At 35.3% G+C, this 22787-nt stretch overlaps 1 protein-coding gene across 1 annotated transcript in view; it reads right to left on the bottom strand.

Moving 5' to 3' along the window:
• Positions 1-22787, bottom strand: part of Vps13b (vacuolar protein sorting 13 homolog B) — a 494062-nt gene that overhangs the window by 175788 nt on the left and 295487 nt on the right. The window contains exon 34 of the mRNA XM_090339134.1: positions 8136-8823. Coding sequence (XP_090195260.1) covers positions 8136-8823 — 688 coding nt within the window. The remainder of the gene's footprint in view (positions 1-8135; positions 8824-22787) is intronic.

The raw sequence follows: 22787 nt of genomic DNA, 5'->3' as shown, positions 1-22787 counted from the left end.
TTTCCAATACATTTTCCCACTAATTCTCTTCTACTACTAGGTCCCTTTCCTTCTTTCCCTTCCTTCTTTCTTCTTTTTTGGGGGGGTGGGAGGGCGGGGGACAGTGCTAGCCCTGTAGTTCTCAGGGCCTGGATTATGTTCCTGAGATTGTTTCTCAAGGCTATCATTCTACTACTTGAACCATAGCACCACTTCCAGCCTTTTCTGAGTAGTTTATTGGAGATAAGTTTCATGAACTTTAGACTGGAAACATGACCCTGAGATTTCAGCCTTTCTAAGAAGGATTACAGGCATGAGCCTTGGGGGTTCAACTTAGGTTACTTCTTGTTTAACTTTGTTACTACTTTTCCCCCGTGTGATGCACTGCAGTATATTTCATTGAAGAGATTCACTTGCTGATGCCTGGGAAATTAATAAATTCACTTCACATATTGACCAGCAGAAAATATTTCCAGCAGCAAAAATTTCAGATAAACACTTAAGTTGTGGTTATGATATTAAAGTCACAGGTTAATTCTAAGCCTCTTCAGGGACATGAATACAAACTTTAAGAGACATGCAATTTGATCTTTTCTTAAAGTCATAATAACAGTAAAATTAAGAAATGATTTATGAGGTTTAGAAGCTAGTTTATGTTTTTTTAACTGTTGGTTTACTCAATTGCATTTGGTTCATTTTCTATAGTACTATTAATCAAGTGGGTAAACAGCCAATTATTATAACTGAATATTTTCAAATAATACAATAAATATTATATTGAAATTATATAGTTTTTCTCAATTATGATCACTATTTCAAAGTAAACTTAAACATACTAACAATTTCTGGGTGCCAGAGGCTCAAGCCTATGACCTTAGCTACTCAGGAGGTGAGAGCTGAGCATCATGGTTTGAAGTATGAAACTTTTATCTTCATTAAAGCAACCCAAAATGCTATAGAAGTACAGCTTTAACTCATTTAACTCAAGTGGTAGAGCACCAGCCTTGAGCACAAAATCTCAGGGACATTGCCCAGGCCCAAAGTTCAAGCTCCAAGACAAACGGGCAAGGAGGTAGAGAGGAGAAGAACCTAACAATAAATGAAAAAAAAGCAACCACAATATTAGCATTCATTGAGCCTGGGCTGAGTACTTAATTAAGAACATCATACACACTGTTTAACTCTCCTAACAACCTTCAGAAATGGGTACCAGAATATTCTTGTATTATAGGTAAGGAAACTGAGGAAAGCAAAGTGAGACTCAGAGATACCAAAAGTAACTTGCTCAAAATCATACAGCAATAAACAGCAAGGCTAGGATTAGAATCTTCCCCACTAGAGGTATATCTTGGATGTTACTGTCAAGCAAAGTATGTCGTTACTTGCTTTTCTAGTATGATACTTCCAATAAACTCTAAAATCTGCATTTTAGCTTAGCTGATATTTGAAAAGTAATAATTAAATAAAGAAGTTATAGAGGGAGGAACTATTGTTTTCAATTGATTTCTTTGTTCAGTCCTAGTATACATTACTGAGTATTAAGATATTTCACTGACTGTATAGTATGGAAGTTCTCTTTCAGAATGGACCAGATTGCATAGTTATTTTTTCAAAAGCAAACAAAAAAAAGCCCTAAACAAGAAGAAAAATGACATTTTAGGCTGCCTTGGGTGCATAGCAAAGTTATGAGGCAATTTCAAATCTGGACTCTATTACTTTAAACAAAACAAATACCAAATTTTAAACATTTATAAACACACTAATATGATCATGTTAAAAACAACTATATACATCTTTATTTAAATGAGAATTGCCAGTAATACAGCTGCTACATATAAAGGTGCTGGCAGAAGCACTTTTTTTCTGTTAGAGGTTGTTTCCAGGTGGGAAGGGCATGGAACCAACTACAGAGTTATTATTTACTTGAATTAGGTGGAAAATCATTTGAATAGTAGTCAAAAAGGAATTTATCTGATAATTTAATTGTTAATCTGCTAATTTTTAAACTTAGGAAATAAAAATATAGTACTGTAATACTTTGTACATTGCTATAATTTAGGATTACTAAATTATGCTTAATTATAATTTCTTAGTAACATTCAAAATAAATAATTGCTATCATTTAATTTTAATTCTGCTTTGTAAAATAGATACAGTACAGTTAAAAATTTCACTTCTCTGGGCCGGGACTTTGGCCTAGTGGTATAGTGGTTGCCTAGCACGCATGAAGACCCAGGTTCGATTCCTTGGTACCACATACATAGAAAAAGCCAGAAGTGATGTTGTTGTGGTTCAAGTGGTAGAGCTCTAGCCATGAGAAAGTCCACGGAAGTGCTTAGGCCTGGAGCCCGAGCCCAGGACTGGCCAAAAAAAAAAAGAAAAAGAATTCACTTGTCACCTAGGCTAGGTAAAATCTCACAGAATTTGTTATGTATGTGTTTGCATATAAATATAAATAGTATACACAACTATAAGCCAGCTGAAGCTAGACAACTGAATTCTAAGCCCATATGGGCTAAATACTGAGATTGTCAGAAACCTAAAAATCAGTCAGGTGAAGGTGGCTCATCATAGCTATGTAGGAGCTTGAGATCTGAGGACTGAATTTCAAATCCAGTCTGGGCAGGAAAGTCTGTCAGACTTTTATCTCCAATTTAACTGCAAGACTCTTATCTCCAGGTAACTGTAAGACTCTTATCTCCAACTAACTACCAAATAAAAGCTGGAAGCAGGGCTGTGGCTTAAGTGGTAGAGTATTAGCCTTGAGCACACAGCTCGGGGACAGCAACCAGGACCTGTGTTCATGCCCCAGAACTGGCATTAAAAAAAAAATCTAAACTGAAGAAAAGGGATCTTTAGAACAATGTTAAAATTATCAGAAAGGACAAGAAGTAACGTTAAAAATATTAGAAAAACTCATGACCAAGGCCACTAAATTACAAGAAGTTAAAAGATGTGATAACGGGGGGCCAGGAGCGTGGCCTAGTGGTAGAGTGCTCACCTCACATGCACTGGGTTCAATTCCTCAGTAATACATCCACAGAAAAATCAGGAAGTGGTGCTGTGGCTTAAGTGGCAGAGAGCACTAGCCTTGAGCAAAAAGTGTCCAAACCCTGAGTTCAAGCCTCAGGACTGGAAAAAAAAATGTGATAAAGGGTAAATTCATAATCAATCTATGTAAAACCAAGAGGATTAAAAAAAACAGTATCTTGAGAATATCTACAGAAGACAACTTATCACAAATGAGGAAAGAATAAGTATGGATTTTTTTCACTTAAAACCCATGGAGGACAGGGTCAGGCATGTTGGTTCATGCCTGTATTCTCAGTTTCTTTTTTTTTTTTTGCCAGTCCTGGGCTTGAGCTCAGGGTTTGAGCACTGTCCTTGGACTTTCTCAAGGCTAGCACTCTACCACTTGAGCCTCAGCACCACTTCCGGCTTTTTACTATGTACGTGGGGTACTGAGGAATCGAACCCTGGTCTTCGTGCATGCTAGGCAAGCACTCTACCACTAGGCCAAACTCCCGGCCCCGTATTCTCAGTTTCTTAAGAGAAAAATATTATGGACTATAGCTCAAGGTCAACGTAGTAAAAAATTAGCAAGAACTTCATCTTAACAAAGAAGCTGGGTGTGATAAAACATATTTGTGGGAGGCTGGGAAAAAGCGAAACACAACTTCCCTAGCAAGTACAAGTAGTTAAGTTCTAACCCCAGCAACAACAACAAAAATCATGAATAGAATAACTACAACAGGATAGAAGAAACCACAACAATAGGTCTAAAGTACTGAAAGAAATGTCTCAGATCAGGAAAACCTAAGAGAAAATTTATGTATAGCAACGTTGCTTTAAAAATAGTCAAATGCAAAAGACAAGTTCATTTTGTGTTTGTGTGCTGGTCTTGGGGCTTGAACTCAGGGCATGGGTGCTGTCAGTGACCTTATGTGCTCAATTAACATTCTACTACCTAGGCTATGGCTCTATCTTTGGCTTTTTGGTGGCTAATTGGAAACTAAGAGTCTCATACTTTCCTGCCTGGGCTTGTTTCAAACAGTGATTCTCAGATTTCAGCCTTCTGAGTAATGAGGATTATAGGCATGTACCATGAGCACCTGGCCAAAAGCAAGTTGTTAATGCTGAAGAAAAGCAAACCAGAAGGAAATTTGGAACTAACAGAATTTATGGAACACTAGACATGATAAACACTTTAAAATCTAAAGGACTTTTTGATCTTCAGTTTTAAATAAAAAATGTAAGATTATTGAAATTATCAAATCTTTATCTGGCATTCAATGTATATAGGTGCAATATATATGACAAAATGTAGGTGGGGGACAGTAAAGCATCCTATAAAATCATATAAGGCCAGCTGGGCCCCAGTACCTCACACCTATAATCGTATCTATGTCAGAGACTGAGACTAAAAAGGTCACAGTTCAAAGCCAGCCTGGAAAGAAATTTGTAAGACCCCAGTTCAAACAATAGTTGAGTGCAATGATGTGTGATTGTCTTCCTAGCTAAGCGGGAAGTATAAGAAGGAAGACTGTAATTCAGGCCAGCCAGGGAAAAAAAGCAAGTCTCTATTTGTAAAACCAGAAAGTGTTTGGGGAGAGGCTCAAAAGGTAGATCAACTGCTTAGCAAATGCAAGGTCCTTTCAAACTTTAGTACTAGTTTTTGGTTTTTATTAAAGGTTGAAAGGATTGTAATGTTCCTATATTTTCCTTAAAATGATAATATATTACCTCTAGGGGATGGGCGTTTGGCCTTGTGGTAGAAAGCTTGCCTAGCATGCACGAAGACCAGGTTCAATTCCTCAGTATCACATACATAGAAAAGCCGGAAGTGGTGCTGTGGCTCTAGTGGTAGAGCACTAGCCTTTAAGAAAAAGCCCAAGGACAGTGTTCAGGCCCTGAGTTCAAGCCCCAGGACTGGAAAAAAAGTGATAATATATTACCTCTAAATAGAAATATTTGGTGTGCATTCTGTAAACTCCAGGAAAACCACTGGAATAAATTACAAAAATAAGTCCCAAAATAAATAGAATATAGAGTACGTTCTGAGTTGTGGCTACATTGAGAGCACTACTATTAAAAATTTATTAAAGAGTGCAATCCTCTACAATCAAGCAGTTTTCTTAAGCCTTACAATATCACTCATAATAGCTTCTCAAAATCGCTTCTCTAGAAGCAGAATTTATAGATCTTTATTCATCTATGTACATTCTGCTAAGACATCACCAATAATAATCAGTAGGGTTGTTAAGTGGCCTGACTTACCATCTTGTTTAATAAGTGTTAAACTGAATGAACAAATTACAATACTCAAAGGTTGTCTGAATGTAGAAATGAAAGCCTAATAGAACAAAGCTCAATCCAGGATAGTAAATCAAGTAGATTACATAAGACAGGAGAGAAAATGTAAATCTAAAACTATACTGACTAATTTAATAGAATTACTTTGAGATATGACATAGTACCATGATGCTTAAATAATTGTGAACATTTACTTTTAGACTCTTCCTTAGGTCTTCTCAATATGTCAAAGGAAATGTAATTTAATGCCAAATATTTCTACCTTTTTAGAATTATCTAAAAATTTGACAATGAATAATGTCAATGATTAAGTGGCTCTTATCACTAAATGTTTGAATTCTAGAATAAATTCTTTGAGATAACTAAGTTTCATATATATTAATTCTTATAAATTAATCATAAAATCATTAATTGATGAGTTAAATAAAATCTGACATTCTTTCCTTTTTGGTGGTTAATTGGGTGTAAGAGTCTCATAGACGATACTGCTGCATGGGCTGGCTTAGAACTGTGATCCCCAGATCTCAATCTCCTGCATAGCTATAATTATAGGTGTGAGCCACTGTTACCTGGCAGGATCTACTCATGTTTTGTATAACTAAGATTTCTACATTTGAAATTTATCATCTAAACATGAAAAGCCTTTTTAAGGAATGACACAGACTGCTTGGTTTGCTTCATGTCCCACTTGATTTTTATATAAAGGAATACGAGCTCACAGTTTCCAGAGATGGCAATAAATATTGATAAGCTACATTGTATGATAATTCTTTTACAATCAAATCTTTGTGATCACAAAGAACCAAATAAATCCCCTACCACCTAAACAGAAAAGTCTGGGCGACTAAAATGTCAAAAATGGCAATTATAGGCATACACAAATAAGTTTGGTATTGTCTGGCTTTCACTTCTTATCCTCCTTAGTAAAAGATGAATTTTAATTTCTAGAAAGTATAAACATTTTAGAGACATGTAGAAACATAGATGTAAATACTTCTTTTTTTTTTTTTTTTTGCCAGTCCTAGGCTCAAGGCTTGAGTACTGTGCTTGGGATTTCTCAAGGCTAGAGCTCTACCACTTCAGCCTCAGCACCACTTCCAGCTTTTTTCTATGTATATGGGCAAGCACTCTACTACTAGGCCAAACTTCTGGCCCTCTTCTTTCACTTTTTAAAATTTAAGATGTTTTTACCTATTTGTTGGCCTTTCTTAGAAGGTTAACTTCATTGTGGTATCTCACTTTATCTCTTCAATTAAAGGGCAACAATGACTGCTAGTAAAACTAGTCACCTCCATCTCACTGCTGCCTCTCTTTCCCTCCAATGAATGTTCACACCACAGCTACACATAATTTTCTTTTTTTCTTTCCTTATGAGTAAGATTATGATTCCAGGACTGTCAAATCTTTTGGAGGGGCTGGGAGTATGGCCTAGTAGTAGAGTGCTTACATAGCGTGTATGAAGCCCAGGGTTTGATTCCCTGGTACCACATACAGAAAAGGCCAGAAGTGGTGCTGTCCCTCATATGGTAGAGCTGAGTGAATGTAAGGAAGTGCTGAGGATTAGGATTCCACAATCGTGCAACTAGTTTTAGTCAAGTTAAGCAGACTTAAACAGGTATTGGATGTGGAGGCAAGACCTTAAATCATGTGACATGCTCTACTTCCCCAGCACCATTCTCCATTCCCAAGTATCTATGAAGTAACTATTGTACCATTTACACTCAGTAAATGAGAACATGTTTGAAGAAAGGAGGAAGTAATTTACTGGTAGTTGCCAGTAAATGTTTAACAAATGCCTCTTAAGACTGGAGAGATGATTGATGCAAATTCTCCTCCCACTATGGCTAGCTTAAGTATTAGTTATTTACAAAGATCCTCAAAGTCTAACATCAGTCTTTTGATCCCAATATAAGCTGTTATGAATCAGCCAGCTCTAGGTCACTGCTGAAGAGAGTACTAGTAAACAGTCTAGGGAGTGTCCCTAGGTTTAACCACAGGCAGTAGACACACACTAAATGACAGAACCCACAGCTCTTTTGGCAAAGTGAACTGTAACTGAACTATACTTAGAAGGTTCCTTTTCAACTACTGAATCTTGGTTGATCTAATTATCTTCTCTAGTCTTAGACTATATCTCTAATAACACATCATGGAAAGGTCTCTCATACTTTACTTGATCTCATTTCGATCTTGTTACAGTTTATATACCTTAAATTGATCATTTGCTCACTGAACATGTTGAATATAATTACTATAATATAGGGTGCTCTCTGGTTATAAGAAAGATACAGATGGATTGTAAGAGTTTATTTGCCAACATTTTAGTTTTTTGGTAAATATATAAAAATCTTCAAATCATTCAACTTTTTTTTTTGATAGACTTTACTAACACTTCTATTCCATTGTGCTGAGGAGACTAGATTACAAAAGGAAATCAAAACAATAAACTGTATATTCTTATTCTTTTGTTATTCATTAATATGGTAGTATATCTATGAGCCATTTATATATATTTGTGTGTGTGTGTGTGTATATATATATATATATATATATATACTGTAAATTGTTATAGCTAAGAAGCGTTTCTGTTTCAGTCAGCTCCTGGTGGGGAGGGAAAGAATATTTAGAGGTACAGTAAGAATATAAGAATATTAAGGGCAAACTTTCAAATATTTACTTTAAAATGATTCTTCAGTGGGACATATAATTTACATAATCTGTAGAGAAAAGACTTGTCAAGTCCTCCAGATATCTTCTTTACAAATCAGTCTTGAAGCTACAGAATTAAAATGTGTAGCAGTCAATAAATAACACAGCACTTCAATAAATTTGAAGGCTCTTACCTGTACATTTGTAATCAGAGGCCACCCCTTTAAGCACAGCATCAAAAATGGATATCTCCACTCGCTGCTTTCTGTGGTGACAACTCAGAAGCAAGGAAGGCTGAGACACAATAAAGTATAGAAATGGTTCTAACTGTAAGTCACCATTTCCTCGTCGACCAGGCTGCCGAACAATAGTTATGCCAAGAGCTTGTCTAGCCGATGATCTTGTAGATGCACGAAGACTTTCAAGAGAGAGAACCCCTATTTTCTTCCCAGAAGGAAAAGAAGTGTTACTGCTTAAGAGATCATCTGCTGTCACCGTGGAAATACATGCCTGGTCAGGCTTAGCAGCATCTGAATCAACTTCTGGGAAATTCAGTGAACTCTTGCCCGTTTTTTCATCTTCTTTCTGTTCTTGTGATTTCAATTTGGGCAAGGCTTTACAGGAGTATGTCATTAGTGAGATTCTACTTGCAGTAATAAATATGTCAAAGGGAATGAAATTTAGATTTTTTACAATTGATGACTGGCGTGAGGGACGAGCAATGCGGTGCTGACTGGCACCACTGTGTGGCTCTATCTGCACTATTCTGATTTTAACACTGTCACTGCCAAATCCACTGTCCTGGGCACCACTATACCGAGACCAGGTTTCAGCTATGCCACCATCAAATGCATCCAGTTCTTTCTGTTCTTGTTTAGACATCTGTAGGAAAAACAAAGAAACACCATCAAAGTAGTTACTTTAGGAGTGCTATTACGTAAAGATGCTGTTTAAAGGAAAAATTAAAAATCAATCTAGAGTAACTTTTACTAATGATGATAAAGTAGGTCATTGAAAGAAAAAATCTTAAAAGCTGAGAAAACGCATCAAAATATGATTTCTTTCATTAAAATAGATATATTTTTTGATCATGGAGCTTGACCTCTGGGCTTGGGAGCTGTCTTTGAGATTTTATGCTCAAGGCTAGTGCTCTACCACTTTGAGCCACAGTGCCACTTCCTAAAATATACTTTTGAGTATCAGAATTTCTTACATTGGCTTAGTACGGTATTTTTAATGCCTCCTCAAATAACTGCTTTAGTGATGATTATTATTACTATTAGTATTATTTTGGCCAATCCTGGGGCTTGAACTCAAGGCTTGGATGTTGTCCCTGAGCTTCTTTTGATCACTTGAGTCATAGTATCACTTCTGGCTTTTTCTCTTTGGGTGGTGCTAAGGAATTGAATCCAGGGCATCATGCATGCTAAGCAAGCACTCAAGCACTAAGCTACATTCACAGAATGAAGTAAATATTCTTTAGTGTAATATGTTACCTGGAAAATCATAGTCATTTTTGTTTGCATCATATTTTACATAAGAACAGCACTACTATGTTGTTTAATCTTATAAGACTGATTTAAAGGATTTTGGACAGTAAGAAAGTAGTCTTAAATTAGGAAGGACAAAGAACAGTAAACTAAGATAACTGTATGCCTTTAAAAATGTTCATGTCTTCCCCTACAATAGGATAAATGTAAGTAATCAGGGAAAATCAATCTAGGAATTAAGTAATTAAAAGCCTCTCAAGGTGGATGGTTTTTCTTTGGTACAACAAAGACTACTAGTTCTCAACACTTTTCACTAATGATTTCCTAAACAGATAACAAACAAACAAAAAATAACTAGATGGCAGTAGCATTTGGGCAGCAGATCTCCCAACCGTCTATTTGATACTTACATATGTTATTTATTTTTCTTTGAAGTAATACAGAATCATCAAAGTAACTATGGAAAATCCTTAAGAATAGACAACCTCCCCTTAATGCTCTCACTGTATCAGTAAACATGATCATCAGTAATAATCAGCAAGTTTTTCCTTCCTATGTACAAATTTCCACTCTTATGAATACCCATCTGTGGTTATAACCATACTGTAGAGGCAAGTCTATAACACAGTTTTTGATATGCTATTATTTTGTCTATAAATAGCATTTTAAAGTAGTATATAATTGAATGGTAGAAATAGTATACTTTATTTATGACTAAGATCAACAGAAAATTATCATCAAAGTATTTTTTCTCTTTATGCATTTTTATTGTTATTAAAAAGGTGATGTTTGGAGGTAGTATAGTTGGACAGTGTTATACCATCCATAACTCTATCCCAGCTTTTCCCTCCTATTCCTTCCCACAAGTTGTACAGTTCATTTTCAACAGTATCTAGTAGTACCACTGCTGCATTTGTTCACCCTTTGTTCCACCATTTCTGTGGCCCCTTTTGCCCTCCAAAAGACAGATAATGAACAAACAAATGAAAAGAAAAAAAGCAACAAAGAAAAACACCCTCATTTCCATTTCCTGGAGTTCAGTTCTATAAATATCATTGTATATGATCAGATTTTATATGATCAGATGCATATAGGTATTCAGCCTTTGTGATCATCTCCTAAGAATATCTTCCTTTGGTCTCATAGTGTATGAATGCCTAGAGATACGTCCCAGTGTATTTTAACCACTGAATGTGTTTACACATAAATTTATAGGCACCTTTGAGCTACCACAAATACTCCATACTCTTTCTTACTAGTCAAGGTAAAAATCCCCATTCATTTGCTACTTATTATCAAGTTTGTCAATGGCTCAATGTAAAATGTTAAAGAATAAATCACAAAAAGAATAATTACTATGAATGACATAATTAGTTATTAATTTTAGAAACAATATTTCTTATTGATTTTACATTGGTAAGGAAGACATTGTTGTTTAAAGAAATTCCAACACTAGTTAAGTGAAACAAAAGAATCCTGTCATTGGAAGATGTCACATTTTAAATCATTGGCTCTACTCTGTACTTTTCCTTGACCAGAGCATCTCCTTGACTTTATATTTGTCAAGATATATGAAATTTTGGTGTTCATCAATTGAAATTTTAGTTGTCTACCAAAATAAAACAGTCTCATGGCCTATTCTGCCAGAGCCAGTCTCCAACCCTGACCCTCCATATCTAAGCCTTCTGAGTAGCTAGGATTATACATGTCAGCCAGTAGAACGTAATTTATGATTCTACATATTTTATCATTAATTTACTATGTATTTTTCTTTTTATGAAAAAGTCTACTGCAAAACAGAGTTCTGTGTCACGCTTACAACACCTATATTTATCTTGTGTTAACTTACATTTCTTACATCACAATAAGTATTTGCTTGTGTTTGATTTCATCTCATGTCCATATACCAAAAAGATCATATACACAATATAACCAAGGTTGGTATTACTGCACAATATTCATACAACTATGGTATGCACCTAGTTGTGTATTTCTCAGAAATATCCTCATCATTAATAATGCATGACCTCACAGGCTTCAGAGTCAAACTGAACTGAGATCAAGTCTCTAACAGCCTCTAATTATATGATTTTTGGAAAAATTACAAATTTTTTTAAGACTATACAATCCTATCTGTAAAATAAGGTTCATGAGTCTGTCATGAGAATTTAGTAAGATAGTCTACCCGGCAAAAATTCTCAATAATAGGCAGCTACTACATGCCTAATTCTTTTACCAGATGCAAAACTAAAACTGCTAGAGAGAATGGAATATATCATCCTGAGTATCATGAAGGGGCAGTATAGCCCCTGGTACACTGAAAAGAATCCATTAATGTTGTGTGATAGGCTTATTTCTGATACAACAGTAAATGAAAAAAATTGCCTAGTGAATTAGAATTAAGATTAAAATGTAAATATATGTGTATGAAAATTTCCCCCTATTGTTCCCTTTAGGTTCTTTCACTGATACAGTTACAGAGTCTTTCTTGATCTTCATCCTCCCACCTGTGTGCTGAATCCTCTTAGGTCTCTGTCCTCTTCCTCCATTGGAGCATTAATTTGTAAGGTTACTCAAAGTAGCCACTCAAAGGCCAGATATAAAAAAATTCACTTTGTGGCTGGGTGTGTGACCTAGTGGTAGAGTGCTTGAACAGAATGCAAAAAGCCCTGGGTTCAATTTCTGGGTACCACATACACAGAAAAAGCTGAAAGTGGTGCTGTGGCTCAAGTGATAGAGTGCTAGCCTTGAGCAAAAGTGCTCAAGGACAGTGCCTAGGCCCTGAGTTCAAGTCCCAGGACTGGCAAAAAATAAATACAAACAAGAAAAATTATAACAAAAAAACCCCACCATGTTAATGCTGATATCTACAAGCTTTCTGGGTATAGCTAGTCTTTTCCATTTCTATGTATCTGAAATAACCTACTTGCTATTATAGTATTTCTCACACTACTCTGAGTCAGACATACCAAACAACTAAAGATGAATATAGTGTGGTCTGTTCAAAAGGAAATGTACTCATGTAACATTTGTAAGTGTAACCTCTCTGTACAAGGCCTTTAAAATGAAAATTTTAAAAATGCAAAAAGCCTATGTTCATCCACTTGAAACTAAAATAAATTAGTGTGCTATGTTAAATAATAAATATTTTAAATAAGAAACATACTAATTGGAAACACTATGTTAATATTTTTAGGACATATCATATGACTTGTCATAGAATTCCACTTAATATGTATTAATTGAACTTATAAATGAACAAATTTAACTGGGAAACTCAATATGCTGTGCAGGGTGATACACATACAATTCCAACTCTTCAGAAGTCAAAGGCAGGACAGGAAGATGGGTAAAGGCCAGACCAGGCAAAGCTACTTGAGATTATATCTCAAAAATCAAAAAGGACCAGAGATGTAGCCCAAGTGACACAGCATTTGTCTTACAAGCCTGAGGCCCTAGGTACAATCTCCAGAAGTGAAAAAAATAAACTCAGTAAATACAAAGTCACCTGTTAAGAAAATAACTTAAAATTTAAAGCTTTATTTTCCTCATGAATATCAAACACACTTGCAAATCCACTGTCAATGAGGAATTATCAGATATGTGAAAAAGTAATATAAGCAAGTAATAAGAAGTCTAGGATTACTGCCCACATATTGACGCATCACCACTAAATATCTGTATGTGGTTAACTAAGAAGTTTCTAGGTTGAGTTCTATGGAAAACTCAAATGAAAAAACAAAAAACAAGTTTCCTGCACTATTTTTATTCTTTTAATCAGGAAAGTCAACCACTGTTAATAACATAAGCCTAGCTTCTATGCCAAAAATTCTTTTGATTTAGAGATTTGTATATACAATCTAACCTTTTCTGTTTTAAAGTGAATTAAATGTTCCTACAGGTGCTTACATGCATGACAAAACAATCCATCTATACAGAAAGTCAAGTTTAGTGCTATGTGTTGAGATTGCTACATTAGATTCCAGCACACATGGAACAGCATGATGTTGAGATATAAATAATCAGGCAGCTATCAGCTTGGGTCACATGGAAGACAACTAATTCTAGTCACTACTGAGCAGAAACAAAGAACAACTTTCCCAATACTAGAAAACAAAATTCTTTGTTTAAAAAAGTTTATTTTACTGTCAGGGTAATATATGGAGGGGTTACAGTTACCTTTGTCAGGTAATGAGTACATTACTTCTTGAACTTAAAATTGAGTTGAAAGATTATTTTTCTAAACACAAGTCCACTGCAAATTCATCTACATTATCTATCTGGTTTACTATTGAGAATGTCTTTTAACTAATTTATATACTGGCCCTGAAACTTGGGCACTGTTTTTTTTTTTTTTGCCAGTCCTGGGCTTGAGCTCAGAGCCTGAGCACTGTCCTTGGACTTTCTCAAGGCTAGAGCTCTACCACTTGAGCCTCAGCACCATTTCCGGCTTTTTTCTACGTATGTGATACTGAGGAATCGAACCCAGGTCTTCATGCATGCTAGGCAAGCACTCTACCACTAGGCCAAACTCCCAGCCCTTGGGCACTGATTTTTATCATTCTTTTAAGGATATCAAAATGTTTACATTATAATCACTCTTTAGGATTGTCCAAGGGGACAAATAATGAGTTGTCCGAAATAGCAGTATTGGCCTGCTGATGGCTGAGAGTGAGCATAGTGTGTCTCTCTGGTCAGCGCTGTTATATCAGCTATCCCACTCTTTACCTAACTTATTTAAAGCGAACAATAAAAGTTTTCTTTAATTAGCTACTGGTGTGCATTAACATGATCATGATTAAACCATAAAAACCAACTGTACATTACTCTGGTCCCTTGTTACATATGTTTTGAATTATTCTGTTTGAAAATGTACTTTGCGCCCCTTTTAAAAGTTCGACCTTCTGCTTTCATAGAATTAAATGCATATTACTGTAGTGAAGAAGATAATGTTTCAGACCTCCAGGCATCTATTAAACACACTGGCAGCACTTGAGACAAAATGCTTCACTTATTAGATACTTCCTATTCTAAACAGTGTCATCAAAGGCTAAAAACAAAATCCATATAAAAGCTGCACAATGCTTCCACACAGAACCTGTGCCAAAATCCCTGTACTTTCCAACTAATGAGGAAAGGATGTGTACTCTTAACATATGAATGTAAGATTTTCCAAGCATTCACTTTAGGAAACTAGGCTATTGATTCCATATGGGTTATGTTAAATGAAACTGTATTGGTAAAATAACCTTTAAGATATCTGGCATGATAACAATAATTAAACAGTATTCAAAAGACTAAAACAAAAGGGAATTTGGTTCCACAATGGCTAATTAAAATAAAATGAAAAAACAGCATGCCATCCATCAAGATAAATTGTTATTGTTTCAGAACTTTTAAAATACTGTTAAAATATACTTTTAGATAAAATCTGAAAGAGCTGGAAAAGTATTTGTGGCTTAAAAATGGATAGTTTGGTGAATAAAAAAGTATAGAGCGCTGAAATTTTATGTGGAGATAACAGCTTTAAAGTCTTGAGCACAACCAGATGGTACTTAAATCAGAGGAATTCTACAATTTCACTATCAATGGGTTTCGGTATGAGAAGGTTTTCAATAGCTAGGAAAACATGTCAAGTTGATAGTTTACTTCTTAGATCATTTCTGCACATTTTCCCATCATCTTTTCACAGCTATGTGGTACAGACACTAGCAACCATGGAAAGGTGCTGAAAGCTGTATTAGTAGCTAGGGAACTGAAGGTAATTCTTCCTTTAATACTTTGAGATAGATGTTTAGTAGCTTATCCTAGAATTTAGTACAGTGTCTAAAGAGTTGTGAGCATCACGATACTTGAATAAGAAAACAACATTAAGGAATACATTAAAATAGTTTCTGGGGCACAGTCGCTCATACCTGTAATCCTAAACTACTCAGGAGGCATCTGAGGATCTTGGGTACAAAGCCAGCCAGGGCACTAAAGTCCGGGAGACTGCTATCTCCAATAAACCACTAGAAAATCGGAAGTGGCCCTGTGGCTCAAGGGGTAGGGTGGTAGCCTTGAGCTGAGGAGCTCTGTGACAGTGCCCAGTCCAGAGTTCAAGCCCCATGTTCACCAAAAAAAAAGTTTCCAATGACATTAATTAGACGTTCTTCAGTAACGTTTTGGAGTACTTTAGTTTATGTCATTTCTTTAAATTGTTCTACTACTATATACCAAAATGAACATAACCTAACTTTTTACTTTCTTCTTAATAGATACTCAACAACAATACTGAAGTAATACTTCCAGCCAGCAATAACTATACTTCAACTTTGATCAAAATAATTTTCCAATTATGGGATCCTTTCTTTCACACTTACAAATGATAATAAAGTCAACTGTAAAATCATGAAATCAAAGTGACAATTACTTCTGAGTACAACTGTGACATATATCCTAGTTTTAGTTCTGCTCTTGCTAAAAGGCAGTACTGTTTCCAAATAAGTACGTGTCATATCCATCTTACAAAATCCAATACAGTACAAAAAATAAAACTGACCATATAAAATGATGCTAATCAAAATGAACTCCAAGATATGGCTTTTCTTTGTTGCTGTTGTTGCTTTTAATGCACTGTGTGAAGTTATTTCTTTTTTCTTTTTTTCTACGTTGGTTTAATTCCCTGTGATTTTATTCTGGTACCCTTTCTCTTGTATATACCTTTATCTGAGTTGGGGACTGGAAGGGGAATAAAAAAATGGTGAGACAAAGGATAAAAGGTGAACCACAGCAACAGTGACACAAGGCAATATGTTGGAAATGAACTTTACAATGGGGAAGGAAAGCTGATGGGGTGGGAGGCAAAGTGGGTAACAATGTTCAACAACAAATATACTCATTCCCTAATTTATGCAATTATGACCCCTCTGAACATCACCTTGACAATAAAAAAAATTGGTTAACGTATTTTAATGGTTTTACCTGCCAAAATTACTATTATCTAAACATTTATCAACTAGCTATATCTTTTAGGAGTTTGTGGGATAGTGTGCTGGGACAAGGAGAGAAAGGCCTTTTACACAGAGGTGGTTTATACTGAAAGTTTTATGTTGGTAGCAAAATGTATTACTTTAATCAAGGAAATAAGAAGCATATATTTTATCTCAATTTTTTAATAGTGTATTATATACCAAATGTTTATCACTTTATGAACAAATTTTACCTAGCCTATCACTTTATCCATAAAGTGATAAACATTTGGTATATAATACACTATTGAAAAATTGAGATAAAAAATTGAGAAAGCATTAAAAAGAATAAATTGACTTCAGTTTATTGAAAGATTTCCTTTAGTATCACCAATCAATGTTTTCTATTTAAAAGCCAAACATAAACTAACTGTATGAACTTGGATACTATAGAATCAAGAGTAATAAGGAAAACATGATTAAAAAAATTTATTTCTCTAAGCCAAATGTTACACAAAATGTCACTCTACATAATTGCCCCCAGTTGGGTGACAAAAAAATATTTCACAATAGTGCAGTAATTATACAGAACTAATGATTCTCATCATTATTTAACAGATAGAATGCTAAAAAGTCCCATAGTTTCAAGTGTTCTCTTTCATGAAATTACTTTTCTAGCTCTCTGAAGTGGCAGCAAGTACCTCTACTGCCTGGTAAGTACCAGTTGAGGTATTCATGTTCCAAGACACTGCAGTACTAAATGAAATAAAGAGGTAGTTTCTTGATCATGGCCATTCTAACTGGAGTGAAGTGGAATCTTACAGTTGTTTTGATTTGCATTTCTTTTATGGCCGGAGATGTTGAGTATTTCTTCATGGGTCTATAGACCATTCTTATTTTTTCTTCAGAGAAGACTCTACAACAGATGCTGGAGGGGATATGGCTAGGAGGGATCACTACTACACTGTTAGTGGGAATGCAAACTCGTTCACTATGGAAAGCAGTATGGCAGTTCCTCAAAAGACTAAACATACAGCTCCCCTATGACCAAGCAATTCCACTACTTGGCATTTACCCAATCATCCAGAAACAAGGACATACTAAATCCACTAGCACAACGATGTTCATTGCAGCACTATTTACCATAGCAAAGATATGGAACCAACCCAGATGCCCCTCAGTGGTTGAGTGGATCAACAAGATGTGGTATTTATACACAAAGAAATTCTATGCCCCTGTCAGAAAGAATGACATTGCCCCATTCATAAGGAAATGGAAAGACTTAGAATAGTGAAGTAAGCCAGACTCTAAGGAACAAAGTTCTCAATGGTTTCCCTCATTTGTCATAATCAGTAGAAACCTTGGGCTCTCCTAGCAGAGATTTACAATAGAACAAAACCTAGAAACATGAGGGCATATAGTATAACCTAAATGAAAGGACCTCCAGGATATAGAAACAGAAGCCATATAATGAGTGATTGTTGTCCTTAATGTACTATGTTATCTCTCATCTCTTTTACTGTCCCTTGGTTATCTCATATTGTTACAGTATTTCACCTTGCTATCTGATATATTGTATATATGTTTATTTTGTTATTTGAAATAAGATAGGGAAGGGGGAAAACAAAATGAGGGGCAGGGGTGGGGGGAGAGAAATGGGGACCAGGACATGAGAAAGGGTATCAATGTATGTGAAGTAATGCACCCTCTATCTCTTGAATATAATGTAACCCTTCTAGTAATTACAATTTAAAAATACATGGAAAAAATAGATAGTTTCGTGAAGGTTGTATTTTACTAAAGTCTGTAAGCTAATTATGAAAACAGACCAGGACTAGTGTTAATTGATTACAATGCCTAGATCATTCTTAGTGCCTGTTCAATATGATAAGGCAAAAAAAAAAAAAAAGGAAAACAAAAGGGATGGGGGGAGGAGGGAGAAAAATGTATGTTCAACAACATATCCATATGGGCACAGGTCACCCTATTGAAATTTCATTTGTTATTGAGTTCTAGACTTTTGTGTCTATTTGTCCATTTATAAATATGATTTTCTTATAATTAGCTTATTAACAGGGCTAAAAGCTGAAGTGGCTCTGTGGCTGAAGTGGTAGAATACCAGCACCAGCCTTGAGCAGAAAAGAACCTCATGCATGCCTTGAGCTCACTCCCTAGGACCATAACCCTTCTTCTCCCCAACCTAAAAAGATTAAGTTGTCCATTTTTGTTCACACATAGATGTAATCTATTTAGATTATGGTCTATGCTAGACTTGTTTTCTTTTAGCAGTAAAATCAGTTTTTAAAGAGGAAAAGCTGAGACATTCTGGAAAGCTTAATCAAGACCGACATGTCTCCATCAGAAAGAATAACCTGGCTTAGAAACTGCCATGATGTTAATTCCTTAACAGTGGCTACTGTGTGTAGAAGGTAACGACTCTTCAAACTGATGAAATCTAAGGTTCATTCCACTGTCAATATGGAAACTATTTTGGTCCATGGCTGCTTAAAGATTTCAATAGGATTAAATCAACTGTAAGTCCTCATTATATCAGGCTTTATAATGGTGTTTCAGTTGCAGTCTGTTTCTCATAGAATTTTACTCAAAGACTGACTGAGATTGGCTCCTCAGAACTAGTCTAATTTTACTAGAAACAACTGTATCACATCAGCCACTCTCATAAACCCACTTTAAGATCGAATCAGCCCTAACTCTGAAGCAGATGAAAGTTTACCGAGCCTATGCATTCTCTGAGAGAAACAGAAAAACTTGCATTTAGCTTCTGCAGCAGTGTAGAAGCATACCACTTATTAACTATTCCAGTGCATTTTTGCCCTGCAATGATAGACTTAAATTCTCTCTCTTCCTCTCTCTCTCTCTCTCTCTCTCTCTCTCTCTCTCTCTCTTTTTTTTTTTTTTTGGTTCTGGTCCTCAGGCTTAAACTCAGGGCCTGGCACACTGCTACTGTGGTCTTGTACTCAAGGTTACCACTCTAGCTACCACTTGAGCCACAGTGCCATTTCAGGCTTTGTTTTTTTGTTTGGGGGGGGGAGGGTTTGGCCATTAACTAGAGAGGAGTCTTTGGGGCTCTTCTGCCTGGTCTGCCTTTGAACTGTGATTCTCTGATCTCAGCTTCCTAGCCTAAGTAGCTAGGATAATAGGCATAAACTATCAGTAACTGGCAGACCCTGAACTTGGAGAAATGTCTATAGATGAATACATACAAATTCATATTTGATAACTATTTGTAAATGATATATGTTCCTTCAAAAAATTATATAGAGACTATGGAAATGAAGCAAGAAAAATAGCATGCTTTTGAAACAATTTTTCTCCATTATTAAATGTAAGTTGAAAAATTCTAGAAATGGCCAAATATATTCAATATTAATTATTTAGTTAAAATACTAAAAGTGATTTTCATTATTCATTGGTATAGTTAACAAATAAACTCTAGAGTCTCCCAAAGTAGCCCAAATTTCAGTGCTATTATTTTTCAGACTTTATTGAATTCATTAAGACATTATAAAACAGGAGGTCATTTGTGAACTTTATTAGCTATCCTTTAACTTCCTAATGACAGATCAAATCTAAACTGAACTAAAGCCACATATTTTCTCAGTCATCTATTATCAATACCTTAGAATCTATTGATGCAAAGCAATCGAGATGTTAGAAACAAGTATGTCCTGCAGACAATTCTTATTAAAAAATCTTCCATTAAAAAACTTGCGTTTTCCCTCCTGTTATTCTAAGAAAGTCCTCACTATGATCTTTCACACAAATGCTGAGATTGTATCAGCCTCCTTCAAACTTTGGAACCTCCAAACTTGGAACTATTAGCTAAATCTGGCAAAAATGTTTTAAAACAGCTTTGCTTTATACTGTCAGTAATGACTACTGTTGATGATTATGGGAATCTGAAATAAGATAACATACAAAGCAGTAGGTCTCAGATGAATGACAAGTCTTATTCTGATTTTACTATTCAAGTTCAGAATTTAATTATGGCAGAACATTGCCTCCTGAATAACCTAAGCACTATCTGCGGATCTCTTTTAACCCAGACCTCACTATTTCTCTATTCAAATTCTCCACTCTGGAACTTTACACTCATCTTACCTTCACATTGTCATATATCTTGTCCTCCCTGGCAGGACTGTCCTTTGAAAGGCTTTTTCCCCCCCTGTAAATCCATCCTTTATTTAGCTCATAGCAACTACTCTTTTGTGTACAAGTCTATAAGATATACTATATATCATCTATCTGCCATTTAGCATCTATGACAACTTTCATTTAATCCTTACTTTTTGTCTCTTAACTAGATTGTAGGTTTCTGAGCCCAGGATCATGCCATATCTACTCTGTAAAGCTCTACACAGGCATATATACAAGGCAGGTTTCTTCATATGGCAATGATAATAGTGATTAAGATTAACAATGATAACCTAACTAATTAATTTCCTTTATATTCTCTAAAATAAAATAGACAGCAGTTGAGATAGTTAATGTGCTACATATTTTTCTATCTGTATCATAGACATGAATACACTTAATCCTTAGAATAACTCTATAAAGTGCACACTATTATTTTCTTCATTTGAGATAAGCAAACAGGCCCAGAAATAACAATTTCCAAAAAAATCATACAGTAAAAGACTGGATTTGAATATCTGCAGTAACTTTAGATTTCACTTAAATCATAACTTACACAGTCTGTCACAGGACTCTCCTCCATTTCACCACTTGCTTCAAGTCCAGTCAGTATCTCAAATCTATCAGATGCCAATAACTAAATTCCATGTATTTCCTACTTCTTCACAGAATTAGAGGAAGTTATGCAATTCTGTCTTTTTAATACAGTTGAAGGCATTCTGCAAACAAATATGCATGCTGGCAATATCCTTCATTTACAATACGAGTTAAGGAATTGTATATTCTCTATTTCTAGAAGTACCCCACACTAAGAAGAATTAAACGTATATCTATATATTCGTATATATATGTATATATTCATATATATTCATTTCCCTGGAATGAGAAAACCTTTTGTAATATAAGATCAGAAACAAAATCTATATATTTTCTGATTATTCTAATTATTCAAACACTTTGTGTCATCTTTTTCTGAATGTGCTTATTTTTTCATGTCATACTGGCCTTTAGACTTATTTAAGAGGTATTAATTGGTAACTAAAGTTTTAAAACACTTTACAAGAAGATTTTGTTAACCAGAAAATGTCTGTATTAAAGTGAAATCAGAATGAAAAACCTGTTATGCTCAAGGGTTTTGGGGTTTTGGCGGGGGAGCATGAACTTGGGGTAGGGGCACTATCCTTGGATACTTTTTGCTCAAAGCTAGCACTCTACCACTCCAGCCACAGGTCCACTTCTGGCTTTTTCAGAGTATGTGGTACTGAGGAATCGAACCCAGGGCCACTCTACCACTAGGCTACACTCTGGCATGCTCAATGTTTTTAAAAGAACAAAAATGTTCATTTAAAGTAGGAATACATTACTGCTTTTTCTGGTGATAAATAGGATGATGAAACAGAGCTTACTGAACAATGTAAAGACACTGGGATAGTGACTCAAGGTACTGGTAGATATTCTACTTTGATATGTAATGTAACTTACTTTACTCTTAGGAAATGATGGTGATAGATTTTCAGGCCAGGAGGATGACACAACCATTTTTCACCTCTTCCAAGTATGGTTTTTTATGGGCATCTTTATTGACTTATACCTTGGCTCTCTTCTAAACACTATCAGGCCATAAACTCCATCTATATCAAATAGTTTTGTAAACTAAATAATTTATTGCTAAAAGCTATCTGACTTACAATGACCTAATAATGCTGTGTCTGTTGCAAGGAATGGACTTTTTTACAGGAAAAAAAATGTCCTTTAATGTAAAGTAAAAAGTAGTTCTTTAACCCAAAGAATTGAGTTTATCAGAATAGTAAGAAAAAAAAATACGAAACCAAATCAAACAAAGAAAGCAAAAAAAAAAAAAAAAAAGAGCAATCAATCCTATACTGGCTACCATCCACAAGCCATAAGCCTTTAATTATTCCTGTATCCCATAAGCCCATATAATGCTGCCTTGGACAGCATTTGATATTGTGTCAATTAAATTAATTACCTTAAATCCACTCTACCAAAGCAGCCTGTGGCTGCTGCAAATATCTCCCACTTCTATCTCATAGGGCCATGTTGCTCAGTAGGCAGAATCAACACAATATAGCCTTTTTGATAAAGTTGGAAATTTGTCACTTACAGGTTTTCATTAAATGTATTCAGTGAGTTGGTAAAACACATTTTCTTCCAAAAAATGTTATGAGGCAAGGGCTTGTGGTTGAGAGATGAAGAAAGGAGTGCAGATCCAAGATCATATGTAAAACAT

The sequence above is a fragment of the Megascapheus bottae genome, chromosome 9 (assembly GCF_031878675.1).
Source record: "Megascapheus bottae isolate mThoBot1 chromosome 9, mThoBot2.hap1, whole genome shotgun sequence".
Taxonomy (NCBI): Eukaryota; Metazoa; Chordata; class Mammalia; order Rodentia; family Geomyidae; genus Megascapheus; species Megascapheus bottae.
The sequence above is the reverse complement of the archived record's forward strand: the minus strand, read 5'-3'. Positions and strand labels throughout refer to the sequence as shown.